At 36.0% G+C, this 13,938-nt stretch overlaps 1 protein-coding gene across 1 annotated transcript; it reads right to left on the bottom strand.

The window, feature by feature from the left end:
* Positions 1-8,027: 8,027 nt before the first annotated feature.
* LOC107750618 (CD82 antigen-like) lies at positions 8,028-13,426 on the bottom strand. Its single transcript, XM_016566107.1, has 7 exons — positions 13,423-13,426; positions 12,216-12,367; positions 11,838-11,912; positions 10,761-10,859; positions 10,180-10,353; positions 9,544-9,627; positions 8,028-9,214 (listed from the first exon to the last, which is right to left on the bottom strand). Exons 1-7 carry the CDS (start codon positions 13,424-13,426, stop codon positions 9,137-9,139), a joined length of 666 nt encoding a protein of 221 aa, XP_016421593.1. The 3' UTR covers positions 8,028-9,136.
* Positions 13,427-13,938: the final 512 nt, after the last annotated feature.

The raw sequence follows: 13,938 nt of genomic DNA on the forward strand, positions 1-13,938 counted from the left end.
TACTATAGTTTCAAGCGGCGAGTTCATCATCACGTGTCGAGGTAGGCCGTTTTCACTATTTATAAAGACACAGCATGTGCCGTGCTTGGAGGAGACAGGTACTGCCTTGCATCTGAGCGCTGCAGGGCATATATCAAGCCATTAGGTTTTGGCAAGCTACACTACACTCCTCATTGTAAACTTTAACTTTGCCTCGTTTTTGTTTTTTATGCTTTCTTCCTCTCTTTTTTCCCATCTCTCTCTCTCTCTCTCTGTCAGACCACAGGGATTAAGCCAACTCTTGAGATGTGGGCACTGACATTCAGTTATGTAAGCCAGATGAAATAAGGAGGTGAAGGTAGTGTTACGTGGCCCAAATTCCTTCTGAGGGAGGGATGGTCAGCTATCATCTGTCGGGATAGATATGGAAGGGACAGTTCTCGTGGCCTATGCTCTGCACTTCTTTAAATTATAAACGAATGACATTTTGACAAATGACATTTTGAATTTATTTGGGAAATGTTGCACTCCTTTGACTTGCTATGGTTACTTTCATTTTATGCATCCTAAATGCACACAAATAACTAATATTTCCACACTTTTTGTACTCACTTTTGCACAAAATTAAAGCTTGACCGGAAATGACACTCCATAAAAATGTACTTTGTTTACTTTTACTTTTTTACTTTTACTTTAAGTTTAGGTTTTTTATAGAAAAACTTTATATACAATATATATGTGTATATATATATATATATATATATTACGTTTTTGTTACAGTTTTCGTTACTAATCAAAGTAAACTTTAACTCAATAATATAAACTTATTTTATTTCAGCTGTTGCTAAAGCAACATCTCATTTTCATCTTGATGTACTAAAATAACTAAACCTGAAATAAAAATTAAAAACTATGTATTTTAAAAACAATTAATTTACTAAAACTTTAACTAAAATTAAAATGGAAACAGAAAACAGCAACAACTAATTCAAAATATTAATACAAATATAATAATATTTCAATTATCCAAAAATTAACCCTAGATCAGTTTTTTTATATGCCCTTCATTTAACAAAAAAAGCTGAAATCTTTTTTAATTAGTTCATCTTAGTTAACTCCTAGGACATAATGCAAGAAACGGCATTATACACTTTAAAGCAATACTACCTCAGATGACATGTATGTGTTTTCTTTCAGTGCAGAGTCTGCTTGCCGCTGTCCAAGTAATTTTTAGGTGAAGACTTGTCTTGACACACTCATCTCCACTTTACTTAAAGATAGAGTGACAGCTGGAGTCTTCTGGGACTGTGTTTTTCTCCCAACTGTCATAGGAGTTTCAGCCCCATCAAGCTGAACATCAGATTCTTGACAGGGAGTAGATGAGAGAAAGGCCAAGACTGAGTCGCCTTCCATGCATTTTTGAGGAGTGATTTGGAGTGATGTCATGCCAGATGGGTTAAAGTAATAGCCTTTAAATCTTTAGTGATAAAATGTGCGTCATTTGGAAGCAGTCCATTTACATCAACAAACAGCAGTCATACAGTGTTGCATATGTGTCGCTATTGATTTGATCAAAATAGATCGAAAAAGACAGCTGTCGTGGGGATATTCATAGCTCTACACATCTCATAAAAATTCCATATTATACAATAACATCCTCTGCCTGAGCCCATAAAAATTGTGTCATTTCATTTGGGAATAAATATAATGTAATATATTAAAAAAATTAATTTCCATGTATGGGAAACTAGCTTATATTTTTCAATAAACTGCAATATATGCATGGAACAAGTATGGCTGTATATACTGATACACATAAAAATATATAACAATGAAGACAAAAACTGCATTTACATGTGATAGCTTTATTAAAACACTCAATTAATTTCTAATGCATGGGTTTATATAAAGCTGAACAAATATTCATAAACTTTTATTTCATTTAATTGTTCATTTCATATATATATATATATATATATATATAAATTGTGTGATATGTCTACTGATAGACAGACAGACAGACAGACAGACAGACAGATAGATGACAGATAGATAGATAGATAGATAGATAGATATAGATTCACACACTTTTCAATATATAAAAAGCATTAATTTCGTATGTATTATCATGTATGTGTATACACACACACACACACACACATTTTTCAATATATGAAAAGTGTCAGTTTCTTATGTATTACTCAATATATTGTAATATATTAACAATATATATATTAACAATTCTGTATATTTTCAAAATACATTAAATAACATTTCTAATATATAAGGAAATATATTTCCTTTGCATAAAGGTTTGCTTTAACACTAAACCGACACCTCAGTTTATTCAGTATTTTCTGAATATAATCTGCATCTCCAGAGTAACCCTCATCCACAGGGCAGTAAACCTCACACTCCAGCACCTCACCGCACAAGTGTTCAGGATATTACTTACCGGGTGTGCAATCTTTTGCCTGAACTAATTGAGCGGCACTGCGCAGCTGCCACCCAGTTCAGATTATCACAGGAATAGTTATAGCTGTGCTGTAATGAATGACTTTGTTAATATAAAAAAGACTATGTAAATGACTGTTTGATGTAGATAATGCAGTCTACTAATTTAGGCTTTAAAAATAAGCTATAAAGAGGAAGAGTATCAGGGGCGTAGCCATCATTTCAGAAGTGAGGGGGATAGAAATGTTATATATACGGTATATATAAGAAAACCTCTATGCGAACACACAACCTCTATTTGAAGCTTTCATCCCCTCCATGATCAAAAGCTTTGCCGATATTTACTTTCCTCTTGAATACTTTTTTGCTCCTATGGCTTTTTGGTGTCTGTCTTCCTATTCCTTTAAGATGTTGATGACAAATGGCAAAACATCCAAACTCATGAAAACACTTCATTGCTTCTGGTTTTTGGTTTTCTGTGGCATTTAATAATTATTTGAAAAATGTAACACTTTTGTCAATGACTTGCTATATATGATTAACCCCTTTAGTTTAATTTGATTCATGTTATAATTTGCTTTCTCCTTAAACGAGTATGTGTGTATATATGAATGTTCTATAAATGTCCAAACTGATGGGTTCCAGGAAGTCTTCAGCTTGTTAAGATCCAGGACATTCCTCTAAGAGATCAGAAATCCAAACATCTGGCTCTTAACTAGGAAACAGAATTCCCTGGAATCTTCTTAATAAATCCTGGTATGTCGTTGAGCTTGTCATAAAAGTTGTCATATTTGAAAAAAGAGACGCATCATTCTTATACGGAAAACAATTCAGCTGGCACAACATACTGACAATCATGAAAAGTTCTGTAATCATCTCTAAAGGCCTAAATAAATCGCAAGTACCTGCCAGACCGGAGATATCGCCGCCTTGGAATTATAAGGTTCTATCTGCATTCTGAGCAGTTTTGAGATATTGAGCTTCAAAGTTTTTGTTTTCCATAGACTTCTGTAGATAGAACTAGTGCTGTATTTTTATATATACATAATATGTGTATATATGTATGTATATATATATATATATATATATATATATATATATATATATATATATATATATATATATATATATATATATATATATATATATATATATATATATATATATATATATACTGTATGTATATATATATATGTATGTGTATTTTTATATATACATAATAAATAAACACGGTACACATACATATATTATGTAAACAAAAACTTTCGGATGCGATTAATCACGATTAATCGTTTGACAGCACTAGATAGAACCCTTTTTGTTTTCTAAAAAAAAAAGTCCCAAAATCTACACAGATTACAAAAGAAACATCACATAATGTAAATAAGTTGTCACAGAATAAGAATATGTGAATAACTCAATTTTGACAAAAATGTCAGATAGAACCTTATAACGCCAAGGAGACGATATCACAGCAAAAGTAAACTGAAAAATTACAATCAATTTCCTGATCAAATAATGATGTACCACCTTGTCATTATTATGATTAGCATTAACACCTAAAAATAAAATGAAATTTATAGTGTTCCGAAAGTATTTAGTACTTCGTTTCTTCTGAAAGCTGGTAAGAAAAGCCAACAGTAGTATAAAGTATAAGTTGTGCTCACACAGAATGACCCCAATAATATGCACAAGTCAGCAGTCCATCCTAGTCTGTAAGTCTCCAGCAGCTGCCAAGAGCAGGAAAAAGGGTCACACAGCCTATAGGTGACCTCATCCAGAGTGCAAAGGAGCGCTGGTGCTGATCTCATTGCCGGATATGTTATGCTGTTTTACTAGAACCAAATCATTTCCAGACAGGAAATTATTCTTATTTTATACATGAAGAGTGGAGGTTGTAAGCAGTTGGTGGTGACCTGTCTCTTTGGTACTTCAGTATATTCTTTAAAGGAAGCTGGACTATCAAAGTAACTGGTGAGTAAAAATGTAAAATTCTCAAAAATGTCCAGACACATTCGGGAGAGTATGAAAAACAATTATGAAGACCCGCTGTGTTCTGACTGGCAATGTGAGGGGGAAAAATGCTTGAACCCAGGGCACATAACATTCCCTCTCCACAGACCATTTAGTTTCCTCAAACCTCCACACGCTTTCTCTGTGGTGTCTGTTAGTAAAACATATGGGAACAGTGTTATGCAGCATAACCCAGAGAGAGGTGTCATGTGCAAGATTACCAGAGTTTATTAAGTACACGAACAATGGAATAATCACAAATGTGGCATATTTGCTACACTTCAATGGTATAGTATAATGTTCTACTAATCAGCTTTATCAGATTTTTCAGCCTCAAGACACTTCATAACACCTTTCCATACTATATGTGACCCTGGACCACAAAACCAGTCATAAGGGTCAATTTTTCGAAATTACCCCAGCGACTTAAGACTGGTTTTGTGGTCCAAGGTCACATATTGCATTTCATATGAAGTGTAATTTTATGGATATTAATATTATGGATTATAAAAAAAACTTTAAAAAAAATAAAAAAAACGGATAAAATTCAGTTTATGGATGAAACACTAGTCTGCTTAGCCCCCTCTACACTTACTACAGTATACAAAGGGTGCCTTTGTCTAGGAGCAGTGTTTCTTTGCTCTTGTGTGATAGGACCAGCTAAAGCCGAGAGTCCTGAAGAGGTTAACAGGAGAAAAGGGTCCATCTGGCCTGGAGGAGGGGAACCACACTGGCCTTGGGCCAGCTCAGCTTTATTACATGCCCATCTAGATGAGTGTTCCAGACCTACCATGAGCGGCCCTTCAGATCTTCTCCAGCCAGACCTTCAACATCACTGTTCTCAGGTCAGCCCTTATCACATTGTTAACCCTCACATCTCACCTTGTCCCTCCATGAAAACAGCCATAGAGGCTTGTACTTCTGCAACTCAAGGGTAATGTTGCCAAGTTTTTTAGGAGAAATAAGCTATTGGAAAACACACACCCAAAATAAGCAACCCGGTCACGAAAAACAAGCCCAAAATAAGCACCTCTTGTTTTTGGATGGTGTGTATCATACAGTCTGCATAGGGCATCGCTTTAAAAGGGATTTTGTTCCAGTTTTCTATTATGATCTGCCAAAAACATTGATCGTGTTTATTCCTTAAACCATTTCTAGTCCCATTCAAAAAGTCCCCCTACTACCCAGGCATGTTATTCTAGGACAAAATCAAACCATCTCAGAATGGTATATAAATGCACTGAAATATAATGGTGATTTTACTGTCCTCAAAACTCATGTAAACTCCAGCAACTTTCCCTGGCTATCTAAACAATCATTTTCACTGGTGATTGAAATGTTATATTATTTAAAAATATCATATGTGTGCACTGGTGGCTATGAATTTTATTATAGCCTATAAGAAATGTCTTAGTGTTGCATCAAAAGCAACACTGATTCACAAAGATGCTGGATCAAATTACTTAAGATATCAAAATAGACTGGTAAAAAAAAAAGTTACAGTCAGTTTGTGTGTTCAGCAATGTAATCTGGATCAGCAAAGTAATAACAGCCCCATTTTGGAGTAAAAGGGGAGAGTGCTTACTTACAAAGAGAAACAGCATCACACACTAAATAATGATAAAGCAGTCATACATTGTGTCCTGTGGGTGCCAACCACTAACAAGTCCAAATACACAGCTGTATTCTGGAAATAAACCCAAAAAATCACAACCTGCATCTACCCAAATCTATAAGCAACATCTAGAAATAACAAGCCCAAAGTCGTTTATAATAAGCAGACTTGGCAACTCTGTATGGTCCACTGCCCAAGTGCAGATGTACAGGATGAATCACTATGAAACGGCCTCACTACTGTGAGGACACAAAAATCATCATAGTAACTATTACTGTCACAACACCAGCTGATAGCTATTGTTATTACATTGTTATAACACTCTGAAATGAAATAACAAATATAAATGAAACATGGCAGAAAAATTCAGAGCTGTGTGAAATATTCAAGAGTTCGATTACTTAAAATATTCATTTTAAAACATGATCCATTCTTTAAAATTGTGGGAAACTGTGCAAGGTCTTGGAACACGCTGGCGTCATAAAACTGTGGCCCTATAACATGAATAACACAGTAACATGCTAACTATATGACTGTTTTTTAAGGGGACACTGTTGCCCCTGTTCATATAAACACTGGTATGCAAAGCCTAGAATGTGTCAAAATACTTTTTTTTTTTTTTTAAATCATAAGTACAATGTTTCGGTAATTCAGAGCTGATTTGACTTTTTGAACTTCCCCTTTCTTCTTGTAGGCCTATTATTAGTGGACTTCATCCTCTCCTTCATTAGCCATCTATGTGAAGTGAAATTAGATTAAATTAAATGAGGATGAGGAGAGTATGACTCGGTCACAAGTGTGTGTGTGTGTGTGTGTGTGTGTGTGTGTGTGAATGACAGCTCTGTCTCGTGCAGTCATACATGTCTCTGTGGCTTCCTGTCAGCTGCTCTTTCTTACAGTGACCATCAGTCTATGATACGGTATTTCTCTCTTTATGCGTTTATAAACATTAGGAACATTTGTCAAACTAAATTACATTTACAAAACTGAGCTCAACTGGAGAATGTGAGACTGTAAATATTGCTTATAAAATGCAGTTTCGAGACTACTTCATAAAAAAGTCAGCGTTCAACAACTGTATACAACTGTAACGACTGTATACAGCTACGCGATGAAATGATTCTGCAGTCTATGAAAGCTATTAGAGCAAAGAGCGGCAGCTGTTGTTGTTCGGCGGGCTGGCAGAACATGATCAGAGCGATATTCCAGACTGCCTTCTGACAAAAGACAGCTCAGCTCCAACGTCAGCCCATCACCATTATAATTACAAGTGTAGCTCTGAAGACCGGGAGCAGAGCATTACCGGAAGGATGGGAAAGGAAACTGACGTCCTTTTTGAGCTGAATTACCATAGATTAATGGAGATCTAAATGCGCAGGTTAAAAATAAAAAAAAACACACACTGTACTGAAGGTTTTCAGAGAGAAAATTCATATCATGCTGCATTTATGTGGATTTTCTTCTCCAAAGCATTGGACATATACATCTAAAAAAAAGAAAAGTTGTCCATGAGTATCCATGTGTGTGGCAGCTGGGCAAGAATCCGTGAAAACAGGATGGAGCTCGGTGGGCAGGCCGGATGTGAAGGGAGCGAGCAGGTAGCAATGAACCCTCTATTGTTGAGGGAGAAGTTAACGAAGGGTGGGCCGTGTCATTTAACACCTCATAGAAACACAAAGGAGAAACAGACCACCATGATGACCCCTTAAGGAAAAAGACCACCATTTGCCTGCAGAAATGAACAAAAAGCAGGATAAGATTTATGTTATGCTTAAGTTTTGTTTTTGATGGTTTACTAATACAGGGTATATTGTTATTTACTCACCTATTATGCAAATCATTCTAAATTAAACGTTGTGAAGTCACCACCACTTCCCAGTTCACATTAACTAGAACAGATGTGCTACTGCCACCTAGTGAAAATCTTGCAAAAGTACACGGTGGATAAAAACTGAGAGCAAATAGGTTGGGTGAGTTATTTATTATAACACATTCAGCTTAAGAAAGGTACACGTAGTTACAATATTTCTATCATTTCATAATTACTTGGTAGGGGCTGTATTCTCTGTATTAAAAAAAAAATAGGATTTTTTTTTTGCAACATTAAAATAAGTGTGTACCTTTTATTAAGAACTCAAAGTTTTACATATGCAAAATAACTATTACAGATGACAGAAAACACTGTTAGCATTTTTTCATTCATACTTGTCATAGCAAGTATACAATTAAAGTCATAGTGGTGCCAGAGAAAATCAGTTAAAATAGGAGCAATGCAATAAAAAAAATCAAGTCTGCAGTCAACTTTAGGGGCTAATCTTCATTTTGGTTCACATCATCAAGGAATAGCTTTATATTGTACTTCCTTACAAATATGCTCAAATTAAGCATGTAGAAAAGACATAAAATTTATCATCTGTACAAAAAAGGCAAAAGTTTGACTCCCTAGACTTGTCAAAATCAACATGCAAATGAAATCTAAAATATATACACACTAATAAAAAATAAACAAAAGCAACCTGAAACAACACTGGTGCACAAACATACATGATGGACTATAACACAGACAACTTTCTTATTCGGGACATGCCACTAGGGCAGAGTGGGAATTGTGTCAGACTATGTATACCACAAAACGAACACACGCTAAATATCTAAAGAAAAGTCCCTTGATTTAACAAAAGCAGGCCTTTGTGGTTTTTCTGTTGTCTATAAAGCATAAACCGAAGTTTAATAGGATGTTAACTCATAGTGTGGGCTGCTACAATGAAGAAATATCAAAGCAAACAGACCAGCCTGGGTGTTAAAGAGTGTTGTTTTATAAATAGTCCATTCAGGGGCTCCAGGACTCGTCATAGGCTTTTCATTAATTTATGTGGGCAGCTTTCATGTTCTACACTTCAGACTGTCATACAATGGGCTATTCAAACTGTACTAAAAAAGATCGGATTAAATATCACAGGGAATAACCCTAAAATGTATGTTTTGTATATATTGTAGAAAAAGAGGGAGATCTGTTGTTCCACGTAAATAAGGAAGGACTGAATACATTTGTGTGCAAGTGTCCATTTTTCCTCCTCAGTACTTTGGCACTTTGGTGTAGTCCTCTTGGTGTACACTCTTGCAAAGGCCCATAGAAAGTATCATGCCAAGGAGCTGTAAGAAACAAACAACGGTCACTACACTGAGATCAGAACAGAAATGTGCAATCTGTTCTACAGAAAATTGTCATCTGGGTCGTTACCCTAAGATACAAAAGCTAAAAGGTACATATTTGTTCCTTATGTACCCCTAAATGCTACAAATAAATGTACATATTAATACCTTTTCAAAAAGGTACCACCCCAGTGACAGTTTTGTTTTGTTTTTATTTCTTAGAGTGCATAGCACAACGTCACTGATAATAAACACCCCAACATTTGAATTTCTTAGTAATAAAGAGGCGTATTGTTCATGCGGTCTAGGCCGGAAGACATACAACATACCTCAATGACAGCCACACCAAGGCAGATTCCCAAAATAATTCCATAATTTGTGAAGAGCCAGCTCCCCACATTCTCCAGGCAGCCCTGATGAAGACAGAAAAACACTCTGTCATAAGATCTTTCACTTGAACTAGACCCGTAAATTCATGCTACTCTACATTCATAAAATTATGAAAGCGAGAAGTATGGGAAATATAATTTGCTAGTCATCATCTTTCCCAGGCGTGTGTAATAAATTTGCCCACAGTGTTTAGCAAAACTATGTATTTTTCTATCATATTAAAGGATACTCCACCCATTCATCTGTTTAACCACCTTCATGTGATTCCAAACATGTAAGACTGACTTACTTAATTGGAACACAAGATATTTTGAAGAATTTGGGTAAACAGTTTCAGTTCCCATAGATAAGAATATTTTTTGACCATACAATGGAAGTCAATGAAATCTACTAATATTCTTCAGAATATCTTATCTTGTGTTTCACAGATGAAGGAAAGTCATACAGGTTTGGAACCACATTTTCATTGGGCGGACTATCGCTTTAACAACACAGAATTACACAAAACGCTAGGGAGAAATTGAGACTTACTAAACACATTAAAATGATTAATGGATAACCAATATTTCCCATACCGTCTCATAGATGGGCCAATCGTTAGATGAGGCCTCACAGAAGCCACTATCAGCAACATTAGGTGGTGGGAGGGAAGCATTGTGGCAGGAGCATGGGTACAGTTCCAGTGAACTGTTACTAATCATATGGTTCGCATCCCAGTCCAGACGTCCATTCCAGCCACAACACTGCATCTTAGACACACAGAGAAGAAACAACAGGGCATGAAGTATTTGATATTGTTGGCTTGACTATGAACCAGGATTATTCAACCCACTAGCATCTTAATCATTAATTAGCACTTTGAACCACGCATTTACCATTACAATGTATGCAGTATTCAGCCTAATACACTTTTCCAGTGCAAAAACAAAATTACATGGTCTTTTAAATATAAGCAAATGAACAGTCAACAGTCTTAACGTCAGTTCTGAAAGGCTAAACTGACAACCTAACAAGCATTTCTACATTCCAGAGCTTGAACCTCCCACAGAAACCGAGTGGTTCTCATGGCAATACATTCAAATACATAGAGTACATATAATACACGTCTCTAGTCTGAATTAAAGACAATGTACGAGTTACGCCCATTCATACTCACTGTTCTCTGGAGGTAGTCCCAGGCCTGCTCTGCGGTTTTGTTCTGTCCAGGGTAGTTCACCACAACTTGGGACACAATTTCGTTTGCCTCCTTCCTCAACTGCAACGAGAGTTAAGCGGGTCAGTGGTTTATTTTTCTAGCCTCAGGTATTTGACCTGAGGCTCACTTTGCTGACTGAGGAAACAGTTGTTACTAAGCTACTAAAATGGAACAGAGTTCAAACACACTTGTTTCACACAAATATTTTCCCATGAGAGAAGCATGTGTTGCATTTGTATTGGAAGCAAATCTTCAGCTGTATGCTCATCTTGTCTCCAAACCGGTTCGCATTTATCTCCAAGATGACAGATAAGCAAATTAAGGACAACATCTATGATCTACTTGCTTTAAATACTTTATGATTTACTGCATATCCTGCTTAGATGCTTCCTATAGCGTCCTCAGAGACACTCGCTGCTGCCTGACCTAGGTGGAGGGCGCAAAAGTGTTTGTGTGCATTCGTCCTCATCCTGTGTCCAACATATGTGATTCTTTTTCTCATGGGTCATCATGGTGAAGGTCTGTTCAACAATAGCGATCCTGAAATGCATGTATTTTTTGGTATATGCGATAGGGGGCAGTATATTTTCATTTTCAGCCACTGAAAATCTCTTGACCTCATTTCAAGCTGTTCAAGCCAGAATTCTAAACAAAACCTTCAGGATGAATTCTAGCTGGCAAATGGAACACATGGAGATCTGACCTCAACTTTTCCAAAGCATTTTAACATAAATGCAACCCCTAAGTGTCTTGCTCACAAAAAATGTTTTGATGCCAGGCTTTAAGAGATGGTTCACCCACAAATAAAAATTCTGTCTTCTTGATCAAAACCTGTATGACTTTTTGTCTTCTGTGGAACACAGAAGAAGATATTTGGGAGATCACTGAGGGCCAACACAACTTTCATTTTATGAACTGGAGACATTTTTCAAAATATGTTGTTTTGTGTTCCACAGAAAAAAATCAAGTCATACAGGTTTGGAACAATACGAGGGCGAGTAAATGCAACTATCCCTTAACAGCAGCCATATTACTCACCAAATCCCGCTGGAAGTAGATGAGAATGGCAGCAGCCACTTGAGCAAGGAGGATGAGCAATAGGCAGGTGAAGTACTGTAGAGAGAGAAAAAGACAATGGATTCAGATATCACAGACTCGTGTGCACGCCCACCACATATGTCAGTCTCACATATGTACTGCACAGTCTGCACATATGTGCAACAGAAACGCAACAGCTGGTTCAGTACAGTCTTTTCGGGTCATGTGACATGAAACCGCTCAGCACAGCAAATTTACACGTGAGAGCAGAAGTTCCTTTTGTACTTCAAGTTTGCATGAGAAAAAAAAACAAAGAGCAACTAAATTAGGATAGATGGTAAAAACTGTGCTAAACATTGGTGCATTTTTGTGTCTTACCAATCCAAGCAAACAGCGGATTTCATAGATGGCCCCCAGACAGCCCAGAAATCCCAGAAGCATGGAGAATGAGCCCACGCCAATCAGAATATAAGAGACCACCTTCAGGACCATGGATGAATCCTCTGTTAGTGAGAAATACAAACGTAATTCTGGTTACAAACTAATCATAATTGTGTTATTGAGCAGTGATTAAGTAAACATAACAGTAATTCAGTTATTTTCCACACTTTGGTAACACTTTCAATACATTAAACTTGGTCAATTCAACAGTTAACATGAAATAGCAATGAAAAATACTTTTGCATCATTTATTAATATTGGTTATTGCAAATTACTGGGGTAAGTATGACTTTTTTTAATTAAAGGGGTCATATGATGCGATTAGAATGTTTCCTTTCTCTTTGGAGTGTTACAAGCTCTTGGTGCATAAAGAAGATCTGTAAAGTTGCCAAGACTAAAGTCTCAAATCCAAAGAGATACTTATGCGTTTCAGAAAGATGGGGCATAAAGGAGAAACAATAATGTACAGTATGTGGAAAATAATGTGTTTTTTTTTACCTTAAACCGCATAAACACATTTCATTACACCAAATACACAAAATAATGTTATTTTTAGCAGCATCATATGACCCCTTTAACACTTTTATCTTTAATACAGCATTCAATTCTATAAAGTGACAGTAAAGTCTTTCACATTGTTTTAATAAATGCTGTTCTTTTGAACTTTCTATTTATCAAAGTATCCTTAGAAAGTACTATGGTTCCACAAAAATACTAGGTTTTTAGCATCAATAATATGAAATGTTTCTGAAGCACCAAATCAACATATTAGAATGATTTCTGAAGGATCATGTGACACTTAAGACTGGAGTACTGACTGCAAAAAAAAAAAAATTCAGCTTTGCCATAATAGAAATAAATTACTTTTTAAAATATTAAAATAGAAAGCAATTATTTTAAATTGTAATAATATTTCACAATATACATTTTTTCTTCTGTATTTTTGATCAAACAAATGCAGCTTTGTTGACCATATGAGACTTCTTTTAAAAACAAGTAAAAAATCTTACTGACCCCAAATTTTTAAACATTATGAGTATATTTTTTACATTTTAAGTCGTATAAATTAACATGTGTTTACAAGAAACAATAGCATATTTATAAATTAACATTAATAAATTATGTAACCTTATTTTTATTTTACCCATACTTTTTTATGGTCTGTTAAGGATTACATTTAGCACAACCACTTCAACTCTACCTAATGAAATGCACTACTGCTGGTCACTTTGCATGCCGAAAACTAATTTTGGTCTCAAATACTCCAAGCCAGTAAATACAGTCTCGGGTTGTCCTCATGAATATGCATTGTGTAATGTTGAGATGGGGTTGGCAAGTCTCCCTTGCTATCCTAACTGAGACATGACGGCCTATAGTACCGGGCGATGCTCACTGTACGCTGTTGAACAGTTGGGTCAGACATTCTGTGGCTTCACCTCAAAGCAGCAGCACATTCTCCAACTGTGTTCTGGTCCTGCTTCAGTCAGGCTTTCATGCATATTGACTGAAAAGCCTCTGTCATATCATCCTGCCTCGAAATACCTCAATGGCTCCCCAGCAAAAACAACATTACCACAGACAGCCTTGCAAACAATACCACAGTGTGACTGTGGGTGCAGCGGATACAATGGTCCATCATGTGACCCGATGCAATCATCAT

Source organism: Sinocyclocheilus rhinocerous, unplaced genomic scaffold (genome assembly GCF_001515625.1).
Source record: "Sinocyclocheilus rhinocerous isolate Xijiao unplaced genomic scaffold, SAMN03320098_v1.1 scaffold19, whole genome shotgun sequence".
In the NCBI taxonomy this organism is placed as follows: Eukaryota; Metazoa; Chordata; class Actinopteri; order Cypriniformes; family Cyprinidae; genus Sinocyclocheilus; species Sinocyclocheilus rhinocerous.